Source organism: Quercus suber, unplaced genomic scaffold, assembly GCF_002906115.3.
Source record: "Quercus suber isolate HL8 unplaced genomic scaffold, Cork oak 2.0 scaffold_435, whole genome shotgun sequence".
Taxonomy (NCBI): Eukaryota; Viridiplantae; Streptophyta; class Magnoliopsida; order Fagales; family Fagaceae; genus Quercus; species Quercus suber.
In genome coordinates, this window is record NW_027069886.1 from 570820 (window position 1) to 592156 (window position 21337).

Below are 21337 nucleotides of genomic sequence, written 5' to 3' on the forward strand. Positions count from 1 at the left end.
GCCTGCGTTTGGATTGCACGGTAAGTTGCGGCACGTTTTCATTTCACGTTTTCTCCCTTTTTTTTTTTTTTTTGCCGGCTTTTTTGACTTTGGGGGACAAAATTTACTGTGCGTGCACTGTTCATGCACTGTTTATGCACTGTTCACGCAATATTTAATATTAAAAGTGGGTCTCACAACACTATTCACACATTTAAAAATTATTTTGCTATAGTGTTTTCAGCAACAATTAATTTTTAGCAACTTTCAACAACAATAAATACTATCTAAACAGACCCTATAAGCTCACGACAGACTCATCCTTCGTTGATAACAGTTGGCCCTGCTTTTTGGATTATATTGTGGATTCCAGTTGAGCTGGCGCTGCTTTTTAGATTATAGAGTGGATTCTAGTGTAAACTGGTGGGATCCGAACTGGTGATGCACAATGTGGACTTAATTCGTTGATTGACCAGAGCTGGCCATGCTTTTGAGATATCAGAACGTGGGTGGGCCCTCAACTTTATTATTGCATGCACTTTGGTTTCTCTTTATTCATTTCAGTGATTTCACCATCAACCCACGTACTCTTTCGCATCAAATTTTCGTTTTTAAAGTAAGGTTTTATTTGTCATGATTAATTTTGTTAATTTATTTTTATTATTATTTATAAATTTTATTATACTTTTTGATATTATTAATAAATTTTATTATATTATTTTAATTAATTTTTATTTTTATATACAATTCTTTTAACAAATTTTTTTTTTTAATTTTAGTAAAATAAGTCAATTCTTAACCGAAGCTAAATAAGTAAAAAGAAATAAGCTCACATCAGACTCATCCTGATAACAGTTGGCCCTGCTCTTTGAATTATAGGGTGGGTTCCAGTTGAGTGGGCTCTGCTTTTTGAGGTGGTATATCTTGTACCCGGTATATATGCCGGGTTCAGGATATACAAAATCTTGCTGTTTTGATTGTAGAGTGGATTCTAGTGTGAACAGGTGATGTTCATTGATTGAGCTGGCCTTGCTTTTGAGATATCAGAACGTGGGCCTTCAACTTCATTATTGCATGCACTTTGAGCAGCTACACTATTTGCTATTTGGTTTCTCCATCTACCCACGTACTCGTTCACAGCAAATTTCCATTTCCAAAGTATGGCTGCTGCTCTACTTTCTGCCATTGTGGAGCGGCTTGGTTCTTTAATTTCTTCACAGTTCACGTTGACTGTAACTGTAAGGAAGACCTAATTTAAAATTTAAAATATTGTTGTCATCTTTTTTTTTTTCCTAATTCCTAGTAGAGTTCTTCTAGGGTATTATTTTGTGCAATACAACTTTTATTATAATTAGTTGGATATATAAATATATTATGTAATGTAATATAAAAAAAAAAAACAATTATTTCAAGTATTATCTATTTTTTTATAAAAAAAATTTACAAGTATTTTTTTGATCTTTTTATCTCTACAAATATATAATTCTATTACTTTTTGTGTGTTTGATTAATATTTTTTAAGGTGAATCATATTTTTCTAATTTCTATTGTAGTGTGTTATATTTTTCTAATATACAACTAAACTTTATAAATTTCAAATTTATTATTCAAATTTCCTATCTCTTAAATAATAAGGAGATTATCATGATAATCAAAACTCATTACAAAATTATAATTTTATTTTAATCAAAATTTAAAATGAAACTAAAGGAATAAAAGATAGACTTTATAATAATTTATTTCTTAAACAATTGGTAGGCATATTCAAATTCATAACTATGTAGATTATGTTTTGATATAAACTCAAATTCCTATTTTAAAAGAAAATCTAAGTATTGATCCAAACCAAAATTCAATTAAAGTTATAAAATGGAGGGAGAAGACTTTGTGATGGGACATGAAAGAAACATAATACCAAAACACAATCTAAAAAATAATATATGGCATGATGAATGAGGTGGTGCAAGAAAAGTATAGCAACATTAAACATTACCGTGATATATATATATATATATATATATAGAGAGAGAGAGAGAGAGAGAGAGAGAGAGAGAGAGAGAGATTGATTTTGATTTTCCTTTTTTTATTTGGTTATTTGTGAATCTAATTTAAAAGTAATATTTTTTGTGATTAATTAATATGTGTAATTTTAAATTTAAAGAGAAAATTTTGAATAAAAATTACAATGACCATCATGCTGCTACTATGCAATAACTATAAGTAAAAGTTATGTTATGTTAAATAAACTTTAATGGACATAACAAAGCTCTTGAACAAGTTTAATTTCAACTAAGAATTTTCTAAAAAAAATTCAAGTTTGAAAATAAAAATCGTGCTTTGTGTTAAGCTTAATTTTGATGACAAAGTAAACAAACCAAATTTGAGTACTATAGTTATTACTTTTTATCACAACTGTCAGATCCCAACAAGATAAAAACATCCTCAAAAATAATTTTCACCGTAAATTAATTAAAAACCTTTATAAAAAGTAATAATAAAATCTTCAATTTCAACGAAAAGAAACTGCAACAGCCTTCCTCCAAGAAACCTCTAATTATTTGTATTGAAGGAAGAGGAGGCTTAAGTGTAGTCTTGCTTTCTGTGTGAACTGTGACTAGTTACTTTTTAAAACTTGGCTCATTTGGCAGAGAAATTTGAATAATATTGTTTATATTTTTTTGAAATACATATAGGTGAAAAAATGTGTAAAAAATTTTATTTGAAATCTAAAAACATGTATTTAAAATACTCTATCAAATGGAGCCTTCCAAACATGTTTTAGGTTGGTTTGGGGATGAAGAATCCCATGAAAGTTGCTCACTGAATTTTTAGGGGGTGTTTGGTAGAGGAGTTTGAGTAATGTTATTTGAGTGTTTTTGATATACATGTGGGTGAAAAAGTGTGTAAAAATATGTGTAAGTGTGTTTAATGCTGCATTTGAATTGGTGGTAAAGCATTTCAGGAAATCATTTTCCACCTTTTCCTCGTGTTTGGCTCTTACGGAAAATAGAAATTTTCGAAAAATCATTTCCTATTTTCCCTTTGACCACAGAAATGATTTTCAGTTCCTATTTTTACTTTAAAGTATTTTTAGAGAGAGAGAGAGAGAGAGAGAGAGAGAGAGAGAGAGAGAGAGAGAGAGAGAAGAGGAGAGAGCCCAGATCGCGGTGCAACTTTGCTGGCGAACCCTGATCGTTGATCGCAGCACCGCGCTGTGACGATCGTCGATCGCACTTCCAGAACCTAAAACCCATCGTCGATCGTCGATCGCCACGAACCCAGAACCCATCGCCTTCGACCCAGACCCAGCAAGTTGCACCGCGCCGATCGAACCTAGTGGCCTCACAAGCCTTCGCCTTCACCTTCAAACCTAGTCGCCTCATCGCAACGATCTGACCGGATTTGATATTTTTTTTCTTTGGTTTTGTTCTGCTTTTGATTGACGGAGTTTGCTGTGATGTTGAAATTTTTTGGAATAAAATTTGTTTGGATGCTGTGAAAATAGCTGAGAAAATGTGAAAAATGTGTAGGAAAATAGCATTTTCAGAATAGAACCAAACACATAAAAATATTTTCTACAACAATTTTCATTATGCAACTAAAGACTTGAAAATATTTTCCTTTCCCGAAAATAGCATTTTCAGAAAATAGGCTATTTTTCGAAAAATATTTTACGGGAACCAAACATAGCCTAAAATGTGAAAAATGTTGCTCGAACTTTCACATTGCAAAATTTCAAAAGCTTTGATAGAAACCAAAAATCTCTTTGTCAAATTGTTAATATTTTAATTAAAAGTTGACAAATTTATTGTGAAGATAATGTGTCTGTTAAAAAAAAAAAAAAAAAAAAAACTTAAAAAGCGTGGGGTCTACTGAATTTAGAATTGTTTAGTCTAGTTTTAGGGTTATGTTTTCATAACTCCAAACTCAAAATTTTGAGGAGAAGTAATGGAAATTGAGTTTAGGACTGAGGCTGTTTTCAATTTTTAAAGATATGAGTTTGGGTGGCATGTTTGTAATTAGATGCAAGTATATGGAGCCCAAGTCAGTGACTTGTCAAATCCAAGCTATTGCAATGCTTTAGTCGGTTTCATATGTTGGAGTGTGGGTTCACCTCCTTGTGAGAGAGGAAAAACATGTTTCGAAAACATGGTAGTTTTTTATGAACTTCACAAGTTCTCTTTGTAATTAGATGCAAGTATGTGGAGCCCAAGTCAGTGACTTGTCAAATCCAAGCTCAGTTACAATCTTTTTCTTCTTTGGGTTTACCTCCAACTTTACAAGTTCTCTTAAGTACAGACGCCCACCTCTGCATTTTTCTCTAGAGCCATTACAACTCAAGTCACCTCATTTACTCATCTCACCCACCTCTTCTTCTGATTTTCTCTAGAGCCATTACAACTCCAATACCACCCCTTTTACTCATCTCACCCGCCTCTCTGAACCTAAAATAAATTTCCTCCGAGCCGAATGTGGAATGTCACATTGATAAAAGAAACTCCTTAATTATTTATACGTATAGGATTAATGGACTAAAATTGATTGGAGTAGAAATTGGGTCAGATACGAGGAGGTGGTGTCAAATCAAAGATATTCTTTATTATAACTTATAATTCATGAGTAAGTGATCAAATCTTCAATTTACAAATTGCATGTTTTGCATTTTCGAATACGTGAATCTAGGCTTATCTCTATAAACATTACTAAGAGGTGATGACTTTTTCAAATGAGGATCACTGATTTATTAGGGAAAGAAAAGGGAAAGATTTTCATTATTGATGGAATAATATAATTGGAGGAAAATTTTAAAATCCCAACTGTGAAAAATGAAAAGATCTCCCAAGTTTTTCTTACCGACAAGAGATTAATGGTATTTCCATTACTGGGTTCTAAACTTGTACAGTCCATTTTGTAAGAAATTTTTAATAACGTTATTTATATTTTTTAAAAATATATATAAAAAAATATGTAAAAAATATATAATATTATTTAAATATAAAAAATTATTGTTTAAACTACAGTAACAGACCCGTAATTTCCTTAGTTAGGATCCCATGCATCAGTGCGAGTGAAATAAGTGTGGAAATTCATTTTACTTGTCGATGGGTTGAAGAAAAGATGAGTGTGGCTGTGAGTGTGAGTGTGAATTGTGGACTGATAATGCAGTAATGCACGCGTGGACTTCATTGACCAGACCTACCTCAGGCTTTTGAGATAGTGGGTTCCACTTCCAAAGGGCAATGGATACTTTGCTTTACTGTATAGGGTACTTTTGCTTTTTTTAACTTTTGGTTAGGTGGGACTTCAATTATTTTGAGTTTTACCACCCACAAATTGAATGAGGACTAAGGAGGAATATACTCTACTTAGGTGGGCCTTCAATTGGTTAAAAATCAAACAAATTTTTATAATTATTGAAAATTCTTCAAATTTTTTCTATATCTTTTTATTATATATAATTTTAAAATTTTAATTATTAGATTACATTTAATGTTCTTATTATATTTTATATGCTTGTAAGATTTTAAGAAAATAAAAAATTAATAGCTATATTATCAATTAAATATTTAAAATTTAAAATTTTATAGTTTAAAATTTTGTATAAAAAATAATTTATTGATTCAATGCAAAGTAACATTCAATTTAAATACAATTTTATGGGAGCATCCACATCAGTCCGTGGAAAATTTTTTCCATTTTACAAGTCTAAAACTTACTTTTTTTATTTTTTTATTTTACACACCTATTTTTACAAAACACCCACATCAGTTTGTCTATTATACACATTTATTCAAATAAAATATTCATTTCTTTAATCCAATTCTACAGTGCTATAGTGCCAAGCAAAGTCATGCTACAGTACCGGGGAGAGAGAAAAAAACTATTAAAAAATGATATACACATGCTACAGTGCCCATGTAAATTTACACGGGTACTGTAGTTCGTGGATAATTTTAGAAGATTTTGTAAGATTTTAAACGGACTGATGTGGGCTGTTTTTGAACAAAAATGTGTAAATTTGAGCATTTTTTCTATTATACACACTTATACACGGACTGATGTGAATGCTCTAAGAGTATAAACAGCTACCAATAAATTTTTAAAATTTATTAAAAAGATAGAGGGTTAAAAGAGTTTGTGAAGAAACCTTGTCCTTCTGCTTTTCATCTTGGCGGACACTCCACTAGTATTACAACTTAGAAAAGTTCCATTACTTTGTAAATAAGTGGAGAAATTGACGTCGCTCTATGCATTGAAGTTACGCTGGTACCATATAGTAGCACAATTTATCTATATAGCAAATTGTGAGGGGCAAAAAGATGATAATAGGTTCTTGTAAAGACACTTTTCTGCAACTCACAATGCCGGGTAACAAGTTGTGTTAGGGTGTGTTTAGATACTGTTTATTTTGCTAAAATTAAAAAATTATTACTGAAAATACTATAAATAAATATAAAAGTTAGTTGAAATAGTACAGTGTGGCTTATGAATAGTGCCAAAAAGTATAGTGGAGCCCAAATGTCAGTTTCACAATAGTACGGCGGGATCATGATTGTACCCAAAAAAAACAAAAAAAAGCTAAAACCTGATTTAAACCACATTTTAACATGATTTGAAATGGATTCTTAAGTTGCATTTGATATTAGTGTTTAAAATTAGGTTATTTTATTATTTTTTAATTAGATGTGACGTAGTCTTTGTTAAAATTGGAGTAATGATTATAAGTTTTAATAATTTGGGTGTGTACATATAGATTCCCTCGTGCAATTAACCCTTATAGGCAACTGAGTGAATTATACTTAAAAAAAAGTTTAATCGGTGCTTTTGTGTATTACTTAAGTATAATTTTAATTTAGACCTTGTCAAAGTCGATGTCTACCTTAATTTTTTTTGGTATCAAGTAAAAAATGAAAAAGAAAAAGAAAAGGCAAAGGTTTACTTTATGGTCCACCTTTGAGGTGAAGGATCCAGTCCATAAAAATGCAGATCATGATAGGTCTTCTCTTTACGCGGTGAGGAATTTTGTCCACAAATTATTTGAAAACGTTTTTGTTACAGTTTTAACATGATAAACGTAAACAGTTAATTATCATTTATACATAAATTTACTATTTCTTCTTTACTAATTACACATAGTCATATCACAATTGTTGTAAAAAGTTGTGAAAAAATTTTATAGTCCAACATATTTTCCCCTATTGGGCGTTTTTAAAAAGTCAAACACCGGCCTATTTGGTACGTGTGTTTAAATAATAGTTTTTAATTTTAAAAAAAATATATATTAATGAAAAAATATATAAAAATATGTATAACGTTATTTAAAAATTAAATAAATTTAAAATTAGCGTACCAAACAGGGCCTTAAAAGCTGAAAAGTACCAACTTCCAAAACTCTAATCTTAGATGCTCTTCTGGGAAAATAGTGGGGCTATGGGTTTCCATTCGATGCTTGTGCTAGTCACCTGGGTTGGTGTGATGTTAACAGCAATAATGGCAGCCGCAGCAATAGCATATCCATTAGCCTTGCCTAACTGCTCCGACAGCTGTGGGGATGTAAACATTCCATATCCCTTTGGCACAACTGAAGGTTGTTACCGGAAAGAAGAAAGTAGACACTTTTTAATCAACTGTAGCGAATCGTCCGGCCATCCTCAACCAACGCTCTGGAACATCGACGTTACAAGAATTTCCATCGAAGGAGAGATGGACGTCATGATGGATAGCTCCATTAACTGTTACGACCAGTCGGGTACGCCTCTGCCAACTAACAATGAACTAGGGCTCCAGGTCCCCAGTTTCACGGTTTCTGTCACCAAAAACAAGTTCGTGGCAGTTGGCTGTGACACTTACACATTCCTTAATGGTACTCTCAAAGATGCACCGTTTACCACCGGCTGCCAGTCTATATGTAACGACAAACGCCAAATTGTAAATGGGAGTTGCTCTGGGATTGGGTGTTGCCATATAGATATTCCTGAAGGTTTGACAAAAGTTAGATTTGCAGCATATAGCTATAAGAGCCACAAAGATGTCTGGTCTTTCAACCCATGCAGCTTTGCCTTTTTTATCCAGGAAGACAAGTTCAGTTTCTCCTTAGCTTATCTAACCAGTCTACAAAACAATAGAACCTTTCCTATGGTTCTTGATTGGGCAATTGGTAACGAGACGTGTGAAGTTGCTCGGAACAAAGGGAATTACATATGTGGAGCAAATAGCAATTGTTCTGATCTAAAAAATGGTTCTGGGTACCGTTGCAAGTGCAAGAAAGGTTACGATGGGAACCCATACCTCAAAGATGGTTGCCAAGGTATATATTCTTCTTTTTTTTTTTTTTTGATGTGCCAAGGTATATATTCAATTTACTTATCTACAACAATTTTTTTAAAAATAATAAAAGGTTTATATTTTTCACGAATTTTTAAAATATTGCCTTATTTTAGTTACACAAAAAATGTAACATTTTTTTTTACTAGTGTTTAAACTGATAGGTTGTGATTTATTATAATAATAATAATAATAATAATAATGATGATGATGATGATGATGATGATGATGGATGCATGTATAAATGATGTTATACAAATTGTCTCTTTTGACTATACTTCTTCTTAGTGTTTTATTTTTGGGCATTGAATTAATTCTTCTTAGTTACTTTAAATGACCTTTGTAACTACAGACATTGACGAATGCAACGTGGAAAAAAAATGCCTGGAAAAACAAATTTGTGTTAATGAAGTCGGGAGTTATCATTGTTTGTGCATCAAAGGATACCATAAGGTTGAAGAAGTATGTGTTCCTAGTCGATCATCACTAACGATTTACCTCGCGGTTGGTGAGTATATTTACTGTATGTCTATATCGTATGATTAGGTTATTGCATGAAATGCAACTCCCAATCGCTGGTTGGGAGGAAAAGTTGTTTTTTTTCCCCCAACCATCAATATGGTATTGCATCTCATCCTCCTCCCATGAAGAGGATTCTATTATATCATCAATTTTTTTTTTTTTTTGACTTAGATCATATCATCAAGTTGGATCAATCTATCACGATTAATGGACCAAAATCACGGCCATTTTCATATTTCTAAAAATATTTTTCTGAGATTGATTTTGAGGTAAGGTCCTAGCATTACTCAAACATTCGTTATGGTTTTTTCTTAGCTAAGCCATATATTAAAAGGAGGTCAGCAATGATTTAAAAATTTAACTTTTTCTTCCTATCAAACACACACGGTCACGGGCATATGTTAATCTTTTACGACCAGAAGTAGGGGTGTCCAACTCAACTGCAAACCCGATCCACCCGGTAAATTCGACCAGAACCGAGTCGACCGCCGACAGACCCGACTACTCCAACGGTTGGCTGCGGGTATTATTTATTTATTTATTTATTTTTTTTCAGAATCCGATCTGGTCGGTTTGGTCTCGAATCTTCTCCCCAAAACCCGAAAAAACCCAAACTGATTGAGATCCATAACATTTACTAGCGAGAATTTTTAGATCCGGCGAGATCTCAACTAAATCCATGAAATCTCCATCGGATTTGGAGAGATCTCATCGTTTACGCCTAGATCCAACTACAATATAGTGGGTTTTGCTCAACTAAGGTTTAGATCTGGTGAAAATATGTTGGGTTTTGCTTAAATCTCGTGAGTTTTGCTCATATTTGTGCCGGATTTTTTGCTCTGATCTCGTGAGTTTGGTGCAAATTCGGCAACTATTTGATTTTTTTTGCTCAGATCTTGTAAGTTTGGCACAAATCTGGCGACGATTTGATTTTTTTTGCTCAGATCTAGTTAGTTTCGCACAAATTCGGCGAGGATCCGTCGAAAATTACAGATTGCCGCCCAAAAGGAACCTCCGGTAGCACTTAGAAGGCTTCGACCGACCCGACTGCCGGTCTTTCCAATCCGATCCAACCTGACCCATTGGTTTTTGCGGTCGGCGGTGGGTTTTCTCGTCGAAAACCCGATGTCATCGGGTCGGTTGTGGGTTGGGCACAGACCCGACCCGTGGACACCCCTAACCAGAAGAGAAACATAGATGGAAAATGTTTATCTTTAAACTAGTTTGGAGAAAAATCTTTCAAACTACTCATATATCTTTTTATTGAGTGTGAAATTTGAAAATATAACCGTTAGATTACTTGTTTTTTTATGTTCTTAACATGCATGTCAAATTTCATTCAAATCGAATGTTATTTACAATTCAATCAATTAAATTATTTTTTATGCATTATTTTAGATCACAAATTTGAAATTTAAACAATTTAATTCATGACATAGTAATTGGTCTTTAATTTTCTTGAAATTTTGCAAGTATAGATCGAGGATGGGAGTGTGTATGGATCGGGTTGAGTAGTTTTTTCTATCTAAACAAGTTATAAAAGTTTGAGGCAAAGAAGATGTTAACAAGAAACTCTAAACAGTCAATTCATGCTTTAGAAGGATGAAGGTGACTGTACTCAGAAAGTGTTGTCACAAGAGAGGTTTTTTGTTAATTGGAACACAATTGGACATTGCACATATGTACTAATTACTTGAAAATTTAAGCTAAAAAAATCCTTTACATTTGTTATATAATTGGAAGTTAACACTTACAGACTTTAGGAAAGTGTGGGATTTTGGGAACATAATTTGGAAAAATTGGTAACTTCTACAAAAAAAATTAGGGTATTTATTATCAAACTCTATTTTACACATTCATAATTTATACATAAAAAAATTGATATTTCATATATATATATATATATATATTAATGTTTTTTTGACTTGTGCAGGTATTGGAGCAATAGGAGTATTATTTCTAATATCTATTACACTGGTTTTATGTAAAGTGATAAAGAAGAGAAGTGAAATCAAGCTTAAGAAAAAATTCTTCGAAAAGAATGGCGGCTTATTGTTAGAAAGGCAATTATCTTCAAACGAAAACAATGTTCAAAATACAAAATTGTTCAATTCGAAGGAGTTAGAAAAGGCAACAGACAATTTTAGCGAAAGTAGAATACTTGGTAAGGGTGGCTATGGTACAGTTTTCAAAGGAATGTTAAGTGATGGAAGAATTGTCGCAATTAAAAAGTGCAACACAGTGCACAAGGGGAATCTCGACCAATTCATTAATGAGATTGTCATTCTTTCACAAATTATCCATAGAAATGTGGTTAAGCTAATTGGGTGTTGTTTGGAGATGGAAATTCCTTTGTTGGTTTATGAATTCATCCCTAATGGGACACTTTTCAATATCTCCATGAAGAAAATGAAGATTTTCCATTAACATGGGATATGCGCTTAAAGATTGCCACGAAATTGCAGGAGCTCTTTTATTTAACTCAGCAGCTGCCTCGCCAATTTATCACCGAGACATAAAGTCACCAACATACTCTTAGACAAAAGTACAAGCGAAAGTTGCGGACTTTGGACATCAAATCGATAACAATTGACCAAACTCATGTACCACCCTAGTTCAGGGAACTTTTGGGTATTTGGACCCAGAATATTTCCAAACAAGCCAATTCACAGAAAAGAGTGATGTGTATAGTTTTGGAGTAGTCCTTGTTGAGCTCTTAACGGGAGAAAACCTGTTTCTTCAACAAGGCAGAAGAAGGTAGAAGTCTCTCTGCATATTTCATTCTCTCAATGAAGGAGAACCATCTATTTGAAATTCTTGATGATCGAGTAAAGAAGGAAGGTGTTAAAGAAGAGGTCATCATAGTTGCTAATCTTGCAAAAAGATGTTTGCACTTGAATGGAAAGAAACGTCCTACAATGAGGGAGGTTGTAATGAGTTGCAGGGAATTCAAAAACANATCATAGTTGCTAATCTTGCAAAAAGATGTTTGCACTTGAATGGAAAGAAACGTCCTACAATGAGGGAGGTTGTGATTGAGTTGCAGGGAATTCAAAAACTTCTGATGATCAACAAAATTATGAAGAACTTCAATACGCTAGACGTGAAGAAATTGAGGCTTCAGGTGTTAGTTTTACATCAACACAATCATGTTTTGAAATTGCTTCATCTTCATCATCGATGTCCTACCATAATTATCTTTCCCATCACTATGATTAAGAAATTGTTTGTTTTTAGTAATTTGGTTTCATTCCATGCAGCGAACTATCATAGATTCTCTTAATATGTGCGGAATAAAATTTAAGAATCGTTCATGAATATTTGTGTAGCGATGGCTTGCATACATAACAATAAACCTATATTTACGAGGTTTCTTTTACAAGTATAATGTATCATTTTTATCCATATTTTAAAAGTAAAATAGGAATGATAGAGCTAATACATTGTTAACAGCAATGAAAAACTATAAATCCCATCATTGTAAGTGGTGATGTAGCATGCATCATATTTTGTTTCGGTAAAATCTTTAAAGGTCGGTTTTGAAAATAATGACAGAGGACTAATTATCCTATGAGAAGAACTCTTGCTAGTTAGTTTTCTCAAAAGAAGCATTTAACAATGAATCCCTTAGAGTTATCTATTAGAATTCTAAGAACATATTTTTGCAAGGAAGAATATTTTGGAGGTGGCTTCAACATTTTGGCCATAAAACCTCAAGATCTCATAAGACATTAAGAATTATTAGGCAATCTTTTGGAACCTTAAAAAATATAATAATAATAATAATAATAATAATAATAATAAAAACCTTGACCTTGGTACTTTGAGTAATTGCACCGTCTATGTAAAATACAAAAAATGGTGAATTTACACATTTTGGCTCAAAAACTACCAACATCAGTGGTTTATAACATTGTACCTATGCAAAAATCTACAGTAACCGTGTATATTTACAGATTACTGTATTGTTGTGTTAGATTATTTTTTTTCTCTCTCTCTCTTCACTTTGCCTTGTCAGATCTCTTCTCTCTTTCATTCCATGACTATCTTCTATGCCCAGAGAAAGAAGAACGAAGAAGAGGAAAAAGGAAGACCAAATCATCACCACCATAGCCCTGCAGCACCTCAACCTAGCACCACCCATCCACCCACTACCCATTAAAACAAATCATCATAATTCAAACACAAAATCAACCTAAAATCGATGGAAATCAAATCAAAATAAACTCAAACCTATTCCAAACCACACTCAAAATCAACCAAAAACATAATCAACTCAAAAAAAACCCACAGAAAATCCAAATCAACCCAAACCCTAAGTCGTTGCTGTTAGGACATGTATGATTTAATGTTAGGAACATATGTCATTTTTATGAATCACTAGTTAGGGCAGCATGCAAGGCACGTGCTTACCATGGAAAAAAAGTAGTAATTAAGGTCAATTCTAGATTTTATTTGTATTACAAAACAAAGATATGAATCATTTGATTTTTAAAATATATAGAGATTTACATTAATCAAAAGAGACATTAATTTTAGAATTTTGATAATTATGTCGTAAAAAGTTAATCTCATTCGCTTAAGAATTTTGATCAACCACAAAGTTAGGGCAGCTATTTAAAATATAAATATTTATTTAACTATAATAGTTTTTAGTACCGCAAACCAGAAGTAGGGGTGTCCAACTCAACCGCAAACCCGATCCACCGGTAAATTCGACCAGAACGAGCCGACCGCCGGCAGACCCAACTACTCCGACGGTCGGCTGTGGGTTTTTTTTTTTTTTTTTTTTTCTAGAATCCGATCTGGTCGGTTTGGTCTCGGATCTTCTCCCCAAAACCCGAAAAAACCCAAACTGACTGAGATCCATAACATTTACCAACGAGAATTTTTAGATCCGACGAGATCTTGACTAAATCCATGAAATCTCCACCGGATTTGGTGAGATCTCGTCGTTTATGCCTAGATCCAACTACAATATAGTGGGTTTTGCTCAACTAAGGTTTAGATCTAGTGAAAACATGTTGGGTTTTGCTTAAATCTCGTGAGTTTTGCTCATATTTGTGCCGAATTTTTTGCTCTGATCTCGTGAGTTTGGTGTAAATTCGGCGACTATTTGATGTTTTTTTGCTCAGATCTTGTAAGTTTGGCACAAATCTAGTGACGATTTGATTTTTTTTTGCTCAGATCTAGTTAGTTTCGCACAAATCCGGCGAGGATCCGGCGAAAATTACAGATTGCCGCCCAAAAGGAACCTCCGGCAGCACTTAGTCGGCTTTGACCGACCCGACTGCCGGTCTTTCCAATCCGATCCGACCTGACCCATTGGTTTTTGCAATCGGCGGTGGGTTTTCTGGTCGAAAACCCGATGTCATCGGGTCGGTTGTGGGTTGGGCACAGACCCGACCCGTGGACACCCCTAACCAGAAGAGAAACATAGATGGAAAATGTTTATCTTTAAACTAGTTTGGAGAAAAATCTTTCAAACTACTCATATATCTTTTTATTGAGTGTGAAATTTGAAAATATAACCGTTAGATTACATATTTTTTTATGGTCTTAACATGCATGTCAAATTTCATTCAAATCGAATGTTATTTACAATTCAATCAATTAGATTATTTTTTATGCATTATTTTAGATCACAAATTTGAAATTAAAACAATTTAATTGATGGCATAGTAATTGGTCTTTAATTTTCTTGAAATTTTGTAAGTATAGATCGAGGATGGGAGTGTGTATGGATCGGGTTGAGTAGTTTTTTCTATCTAAACAAGTTATAAAAGTTTGAGGCAAAGAAGATGTTAACAAGAAACTCTAAACAGTCAATTCATGCTTTAGAAGGATGAAGGTGACTGTACTCAGAAAGTGTTGCCACAAGAGAGGTTTTTTGTTAATTGGAACACAATTGGACATTGCACATAAGTACGAATTACTTGAAAATTTAAGCTAAAAAAATCCTTTACATTTGTTATATAAATTAATTGGAAGTTAACACTTACAGACTTAGGAAAGTGTGGGATTGTGGGAACATAATTTGGAAAAATTGGTAACTTCTACAAAAAAAAAAAATTAGGGTATTTCTTATCAAACTCTATTTTACACATTCATAATTTATATATAAAAAAAAACATTGATATTTCATATTTATTTATTTATTTTTGACTTATGCAGGTAATGGAGCAATAGGAATATTATTTCTAATATCTATTACGCTGGTTTTATGCAAAGTGATAAAGAAGAGAAGTGAAATCAGGCTTAAGATAAAATTCTTCGAAAAGAATGGCGGCTTATTGTTAGAAAGGCAATTATCTTCAAATGAAAACAATGTTCAAAATACAAAATTGTTCAATTCGAAGGAGTTAGAAAAGGCAACAGACAATTTTAGCAAAAGTAGAATACTTGGTAAGGGTGGCTATGGTACAGTTTTCAAAGGAATGTTAAGTGATGGAAGAATTGTTGCAATTAAAAAGTGCAACACAGTGTACAAGGGGAATCTCGACCAATTCATTAATGAGATTGTCATTCTTTCACAAATTATCCATAGAAATGTGGTTAAGCTAATTGGGTGTTGTTTGGAGATGGAAATTCCTTTGTTGGTTTCTGAATTCAACCCTAATGGGACACTTTTTCAATATCTCCATGAAGAAAATGAAGATTTTCCATTAACATGGGATATGCGCTTAAAGATTGCCACTGAAATTGCAGGAGCTCTTTTTTATTTATACTCAGCAGCTGCCTCGCCAATTTATCACCGAGACATAAAGTCCACCAACATACTCTTAGACAAAAAGTACAAAGCGAAAGTTGCGGACTTTGGCACATCAAAATCGATAACAATTGACCAAACTCATGTAACCACCCTAGTTCAGGGAACTTTTGGGTATTTGGACCCAGAATATTTCCAAACAAGCCAATTCACAGAAAAGAGTGATGTGTATAGTTTTGGAGTAGTCCTTGTTGAGCTCTTAACTGGAGAAAAACCTGTTTCTTCAACAAGGCTAGAAGAAGGTAGAAGTCTCTCTGCATATTTCATTCTCTCAATGAAGGAGAACCATCTATTTGATATTCTTGATGATCGAGTAAAGAAGGAAGGTGTTAAAGAAGAGGTCATCATAGTTGCTAATCTTGCAAAAAGATGTTTGCACTTGAATGGAAAGAAACGTCCGACAATGAGGGAGGTTGTAACTGAGTTGCAGGGAATTCGAAAAACTTCTGATGATCAACAAAATTATGAAGAACTTCAATATGCTAGACGTGAAGAAATTGAGGCTTCAGGTGTTAGTTTTACATCAACACAATCATGTTTTGAAATTGATTCATCTTCATCATAATTATCTTTCCCATCACTATGATTAATAAATTGTTTGTTTTGAGTAATTAATTTGGTTTCATTCCATGCAGTGAACTATCATAGATTCTCTTAGTATGTGCGGAATAAAATTAAGAATCGTTCATGAATATTTGTGTAGCAATGGCTTGCATACATAACAATAAACCTATATTTACGAGGTTTCTTTTACAAGTATAATGTATCATTTTTATCCATGATTTTAAAAGTAAAATAGGAATGATAGAGCTAATACATTGTTAACAAGCAATGAAAAACTATAAAATCCCATCATTGTAAGTGGTGATGTAGCATGCGTCATATTTTGTTTCGGTAAAGTTTTTAAAGGTCGGTTTTGAAAATAATGACAGAGGACTAATTATCCTATGAGAAGAACTCTTGCTAGTTAGTTTTCTCAAAAGAAGCATTTAACAATGAAATCCCTTAAGAGTTATCAATTAGAATTCTAAAAACATATTTTTGCAAGGAAGAATATTTTGGAGGTGGCTTCAACATTTTGGCCATAAAACCTCATAAATCTCGTAAGACATTAAGAATTATTAGGTCAATCTTTTGGAACCTTAAAAAAATAAAAAAAATAAAAAAAACCTTGACCTTAGTACTTTGAGTAATTGCACCTGTCTATGTAAAATACAAAAAATGGTGAATTTTACACATTTTGGCTCAAAAACTACCCACATTAGTGGGTTTATAACATTCTACCTATGCAAAAATGTTATAGTAACAGTGTATATTTACACGAGTACTGTAGTTTTGTGTTAGATTATTTTTTCTCTCTCTCTTCACTCTGCCTTGTCATATCTCTTCTCTCCTTCATTCCATGACTATCTTCTATGCCCAGAGAAAAAAGAACGAAGAAGAGGAAAAAAGAAGACCAAATCATCACCACCGTAGCCCTGCAGCACCGCAACCTAGCACCACCCCATACACCCACTACCCATTACAACAAATCATCATAATTCAAACACAAAATCAACCCAAAATCAATGGAAATCAAATCAAAATAAACTCAAACCTATCCCAAACCACACTCAAAATCAACCAAAAACATAATCAACTCAAAACAAAACCCTACAGAAAAACCCTAAGTCATTGCTGTTAGGACATGTGTGATTTACTGTTAGGAACATATGTCATTTTTATGAATCACTAGTTAGGGCAGCACATACTTACCGTGGAAAAAAGTAGTAATTAAGATCAATTCTAAATTTTATTTGTATTACAAAACAAAGATATGAATCATTTGATTTTTAAGATATATAGAGATTTACATTAAACAAAAGAGACATTAATTTAAAGAATTTTGATAATTATGTCGTAAAAAGTTAATCTCATTCGCTTAAGAATTTTGATCAACCACAAAGTTAGGGTAGCTATTTAAAATATAAATTTTTATTTAACTATAATAGTTTTTTAGTACCTACTTGCTAAAAACAATATATCTACTCTCTAAAAGTTTCTAAGAATGATAACGAATATCATCATCTTCCAACAATAAACAACCGAGTTTTGCTAAGAAATTAAAAAAAAAAAAAAGAAAAAAAAAAGAAAAAAAAAAGAGAAGATAACAAAAGGCATGTGTTATCGAATTTTTCATTAAATAAAACACCTAATATCATCATTCTAACTTTCTAAGAATTTTTATTTTTTAAAACTCAAAATATGTAAAGAAAATTTTTAGGATGTTAAAATTTAGCGGGAGTAATTTAGACATTACACAACAAAATATTTTAAGAATCATAAACTTTCATTAGGGTTTAACTGAGAGAATAACAATATAACATATTTGCTCTTTTCCAAAATATTAAGGGAAAAATTGCTTGATTTTAAAGTTTAAGGAAGAATTGTATACTACCCCAAACATAAAGGATGAAAAATGTTTTTTTCCTAAGTTTTGTTTGTGTTTTTGTGTGCAAAAATATGTGTTTTTACTTAAAATAGTGTGTAAAGAAAAAAATAAACGAAAAGTCAACCCAAGAAAATTGTATGTAGAATAGTGAATTTTAGCTCAGCAAAGTTGATTAAACCAACAAAAATTTTCTAAAAACACAACAGAATGATGCAATATTTTCATAATACCTTTATAATTTTATTATATTTTTAACTTGTAAAGAATTGACAGCTTAGCAGTTTTGTAAATATTGTGCCAACATCAAGATGTCTTAACATTTTTTACACAAAAAAATGTTATGTTTATGACATTTTCACAACAAATCATAGGTAGTAGGTTACTACAAGTTGTTATTGGTGGGAAAAAAAGTAGATTCATTGGTACGTTTAAATTAGAACCAATAACCATTTACCATATTTGATTTGTTATGAAAATGTTGTGAAAATTATTGTGGATATAACATTTCTTTTTCACAATACTTTTATTTTTAGTTGTAACTGGTTATAGTATGATATTTTATTATTTTATTTTGACCTATAATGAATTAACACCTTAACAATTGTGAAAATATTGTGCCAATTTGTGATGTTAATATTTTATTATAATGTGAAACAGTGTGAATTGGATAAACCAAAAATAATATAGCAAATATACTACAACTTTATGCATTCACAAAAAAAAAAAAAAAAAAAAAAAAAAAAAGGCAGCCTGCAAAATAGTGAAAGTTGAACAAACCAAAACTACTGTAGCGAAATTATTGTAACTTTTCCTATTCACTCTTTATATATATATATATATATACATTGCACTTTATGTAGTTGGTATTCTCAAAGATGAACCGTTTACCACCGGCTGCTTGTTCGTGTTAAGGACATATTTTATGTAGTTGGCTAATCCTATGACAAAACGTACTTTACTTGTATTTGGGTAGATTTAAGATGTGTTTAATACTTCAAGAAACATGTTGTTCAAGTCTAGTATTAAAACCATAAAGATTGGACCAAAAAACAAGTGAAGAAAAGATGTTCAATAAAGCTGGACAGATAGCTCGACACCTGTGGACAGATAACTCAACAGCTGCTCAACACCTCTCGACAGCTAGCTATCTATCGAGCTTCTTAAGTTTTTTCCTTATCGCAATCTCGACACCTCCTAGACACCTGATGGATCGATCGAGAAAGTTTTTGTTTCCTCGATACCTTCTCGACACTTCCTCGATAGCTGTATCTGTCGAGCCTCATTAAACCTATCTGTCGAGGTTATGGAAATTTAGATTTTTGATTTTTGGGCCAGACTTTTGTATTTGTGTAGGGTTTCTTTTCTCACAACCCTAGAACTATAGAAGGCTTATTTTAGAGGCCGTCACATAAGAGAATACAAGGAGAACGAATGCAAAAGGTGATCGATGCCTTATTCTGTCTGAAAGAAGCTACTGCATCTTTGCGCCTTAGGGTTTTGTAACCAAGTGCTTCTTGATCTTCATTGTTGATGAAGTGAAGAACTTTGCAGTCAACATCTTCTTCTCTAGTTGGTGACTGAAGTCACGTATTGAGATCCGCGTAATTAGTTAGTTACGTACTGGGATTTGTGCATCATCAAAGGGCGGCGTTCATATATTGAAGAATTCAGAGGTTTTGAAGCGGTAGAAGGTTTTTGTTGTAAGTTTATCTATGGGGATTGTAGAGTCTAGGGACAAAGGTTTTGTATTAGATCTGAAACTTCTCTTTACTATAGTGGATTGCTTTTCGGGAAGATTTCCCTCCAAGTTTTTACTATGAAACTGGTTGGTTTCATTGGTTTTCCTGGGTCAGCATATCTTGTCTTATTTACTTTTCCGTTGCATTCATTATTGACATGATATTGATGTTTGTTTGTTTTTTTTAACAAGTTTTATTCGTAATTAATCTAATTAACAACTTTGGCTTAAAACTTGTTAATTCTATCAATCGGGGTCTAAATTTTTCCACAAGTGGTATCAGAGTGGGTTCACTCTGATTGGATTAATTTCCTGAGTGTGATCCATTGACCCCTGTTGTCATGGATAGAGGAAAATCTTTATTTATACCTCCTTTATTTGATGGAACTAATTATGCGTATTAGAAAGTTCGTATGAAAGTTTTTTTTTTTGCAGGCTATAGGTGAACAGGTATGGCAAGCTGTTGAAGTTGGCTGGATTAAGCTAAAGGAAGCACCTGTGGATTGATATGACGCAACAATTGTAGTTGCAAATTTCAATAGTAGGGCCTTAAATGCTTTATTTTGTGGGGTTACCAATGAGGAAATCAAGAAAATATCATCCACTGATGTTGCCAAGGAAGCATGGACCATTCTTAAGACCACCTATGAAGGTACCAAGGCAGTAAAGACTGTGAAATTTCAACAACTCACAAACAGTTTTGAAGAAATATGGATGGAGGAGGATGAGACATTTGATGAGTTTTATGCTAAAGTCAAGGATATTGTGAATTCTGCTTTCAATCTTGGAGAATGTATTGTAGAATCCAAAATTGTTAGGAAAATCCTTAGGTCCTTACCTGAATGATTCCATGCCAAGATCACTGCTATTGAAGAAGCGAAGGACATTGATCAAATTCCTTTGACTGAGCTTGTAGGAAACCTTCAAACCTATGGGATGAGATTAGGCTCAATGGGAAATGTTGGAAATAGTAAAAACTTGGCTCTCAAGGGTATAGAGGAAGAGATTGAGGACTCTGAAAATGAAGATGAAAGTGAAGATGAGGATGAGGATCTAACCTTCATAACTAATGAGATTATCAAGTTTCTTTAGTTTAGGAAAAAGGATAAGGGCAAACCTCCTTGGAAACTTAAATCCTCAAGGAATGACAAGAATGAGAAACTCCTTATCCAATGCCATGAGTGCAAATGTTTTGGTCATATGAGGATAAAATGCCCAAACTACCTCATGAAGGAAAAGACCAAGGAGTCAAAAGATAAAGGGTTGGTTGCTACCTGGAGTGATACTGAGGATGACACTTCTGATGAGTTTGTGGATGAATGTCGTCACGTTATGACCTTTGCTACTTCAACTGATAAGGTGATTGTGGAGAGTGCTAGTGACAGTGAGAATTCTTCTGATGATGAAGTACCTAAGAAGATGACCTTTCAGGAAGCCTATGATAAGCTATGCACTGAATTTATAAAATTTGAAAAGACTTCTCATCTTTGTAGAAAATAGCTTAATGAGGTAAAAACTAAGAAAGCTGATCTTTTAGTCAAACTAGATGAGACTACAAGGTTAGTTGAGACTC

At 32.9% G+C, this 21337-nt stretch overlaps 2 protein-coding genes and 1 pseudogene across 2 annotated transcripts; all 3 read left to right on the forward strand.

Annotated features, from left to right (window-relative positions):
• The first annotated feature begins 7379 nt into the window (after window positions 1–7379).
• Window positions 7380–8850, forward strand: LOC112040896 (wall-associated receptor kinase 2-like). Its single transcript, XM_065761937.1, has 2 exons — window positions 7380–8287; window positions 8657–8850. Exons 1-2 carry the CDS (start codon window positions 7384–7386, stop codon window positions 8848–8850), a joined length of 1098 nt encoding a protein of 365 aa, XP_065618009.1. The 5' UTR covers window positions 7380–7383.
• A 1914-nt stretch (window positions 8851–10764) lies between these two features.
• LOC136062635 (wall-associated receptor kinase-like 2) lies at window positions 10765–12109 on the forward strand (annotated as a pseudogene).
• A 2562-nt stretch (window positions 12110–14671) lies between these two features.
• Window positions 14672–20858, forward strand: LOC136062636 (wall-associated receptor kinase-like 1). Its single transcript, XM_065761938.1, has 3 exons — window positions 14672–14711; window positions 15001–16055; window positions 20758–20858. Exons 1-3 carry the CDS (start codon window positions 14672–14674, stop codon window positions 20854–20856), a joined length of 1194 nt encoding a protein of 397 aa, XP_065618010.1. The 3' UTR covers window positions 20857–20858.
• The last annotated feature ends 479 nt before the right edge of the window (window positions 20859–21337 follow it).

Coding starts and splice junctions, on each gene's coding strand:
- LOC136062636 (XM_065761938.1), top strand. CDS start 14,672: ATGAAGGTGACTGTACTCAGAAAGTGTTGCCACAAGAGAG. Junction 14,712..15,000: donor AAAGTGTTGCCACAAGAGAG/GTTTTTTGTTAA, acceptor TGACTTATGCAG/GTAATGGAGCAATAGGAATA. Junction 16,056..20,757: donor AAACTTCTGATGATCAACAA/AATTATGAAGAA, acceptor GCTCTCAAGGGT/ATAGAGGAAGAGATTGAGGA.
- LOC112040896 (XM_065761937.1), top strand. CDS start 7,384: ATGCTCTTCTGGGAAAATAGTGGGGCTATGGGTTTCCATTCGATGCTT. Junction 8,288..8,656: donor CCTCAAAGATGGTTGCCAAG/GTATATATTCTT, acceptor TTGTAACTACAG/ACATTGACGAATGCAACGTG.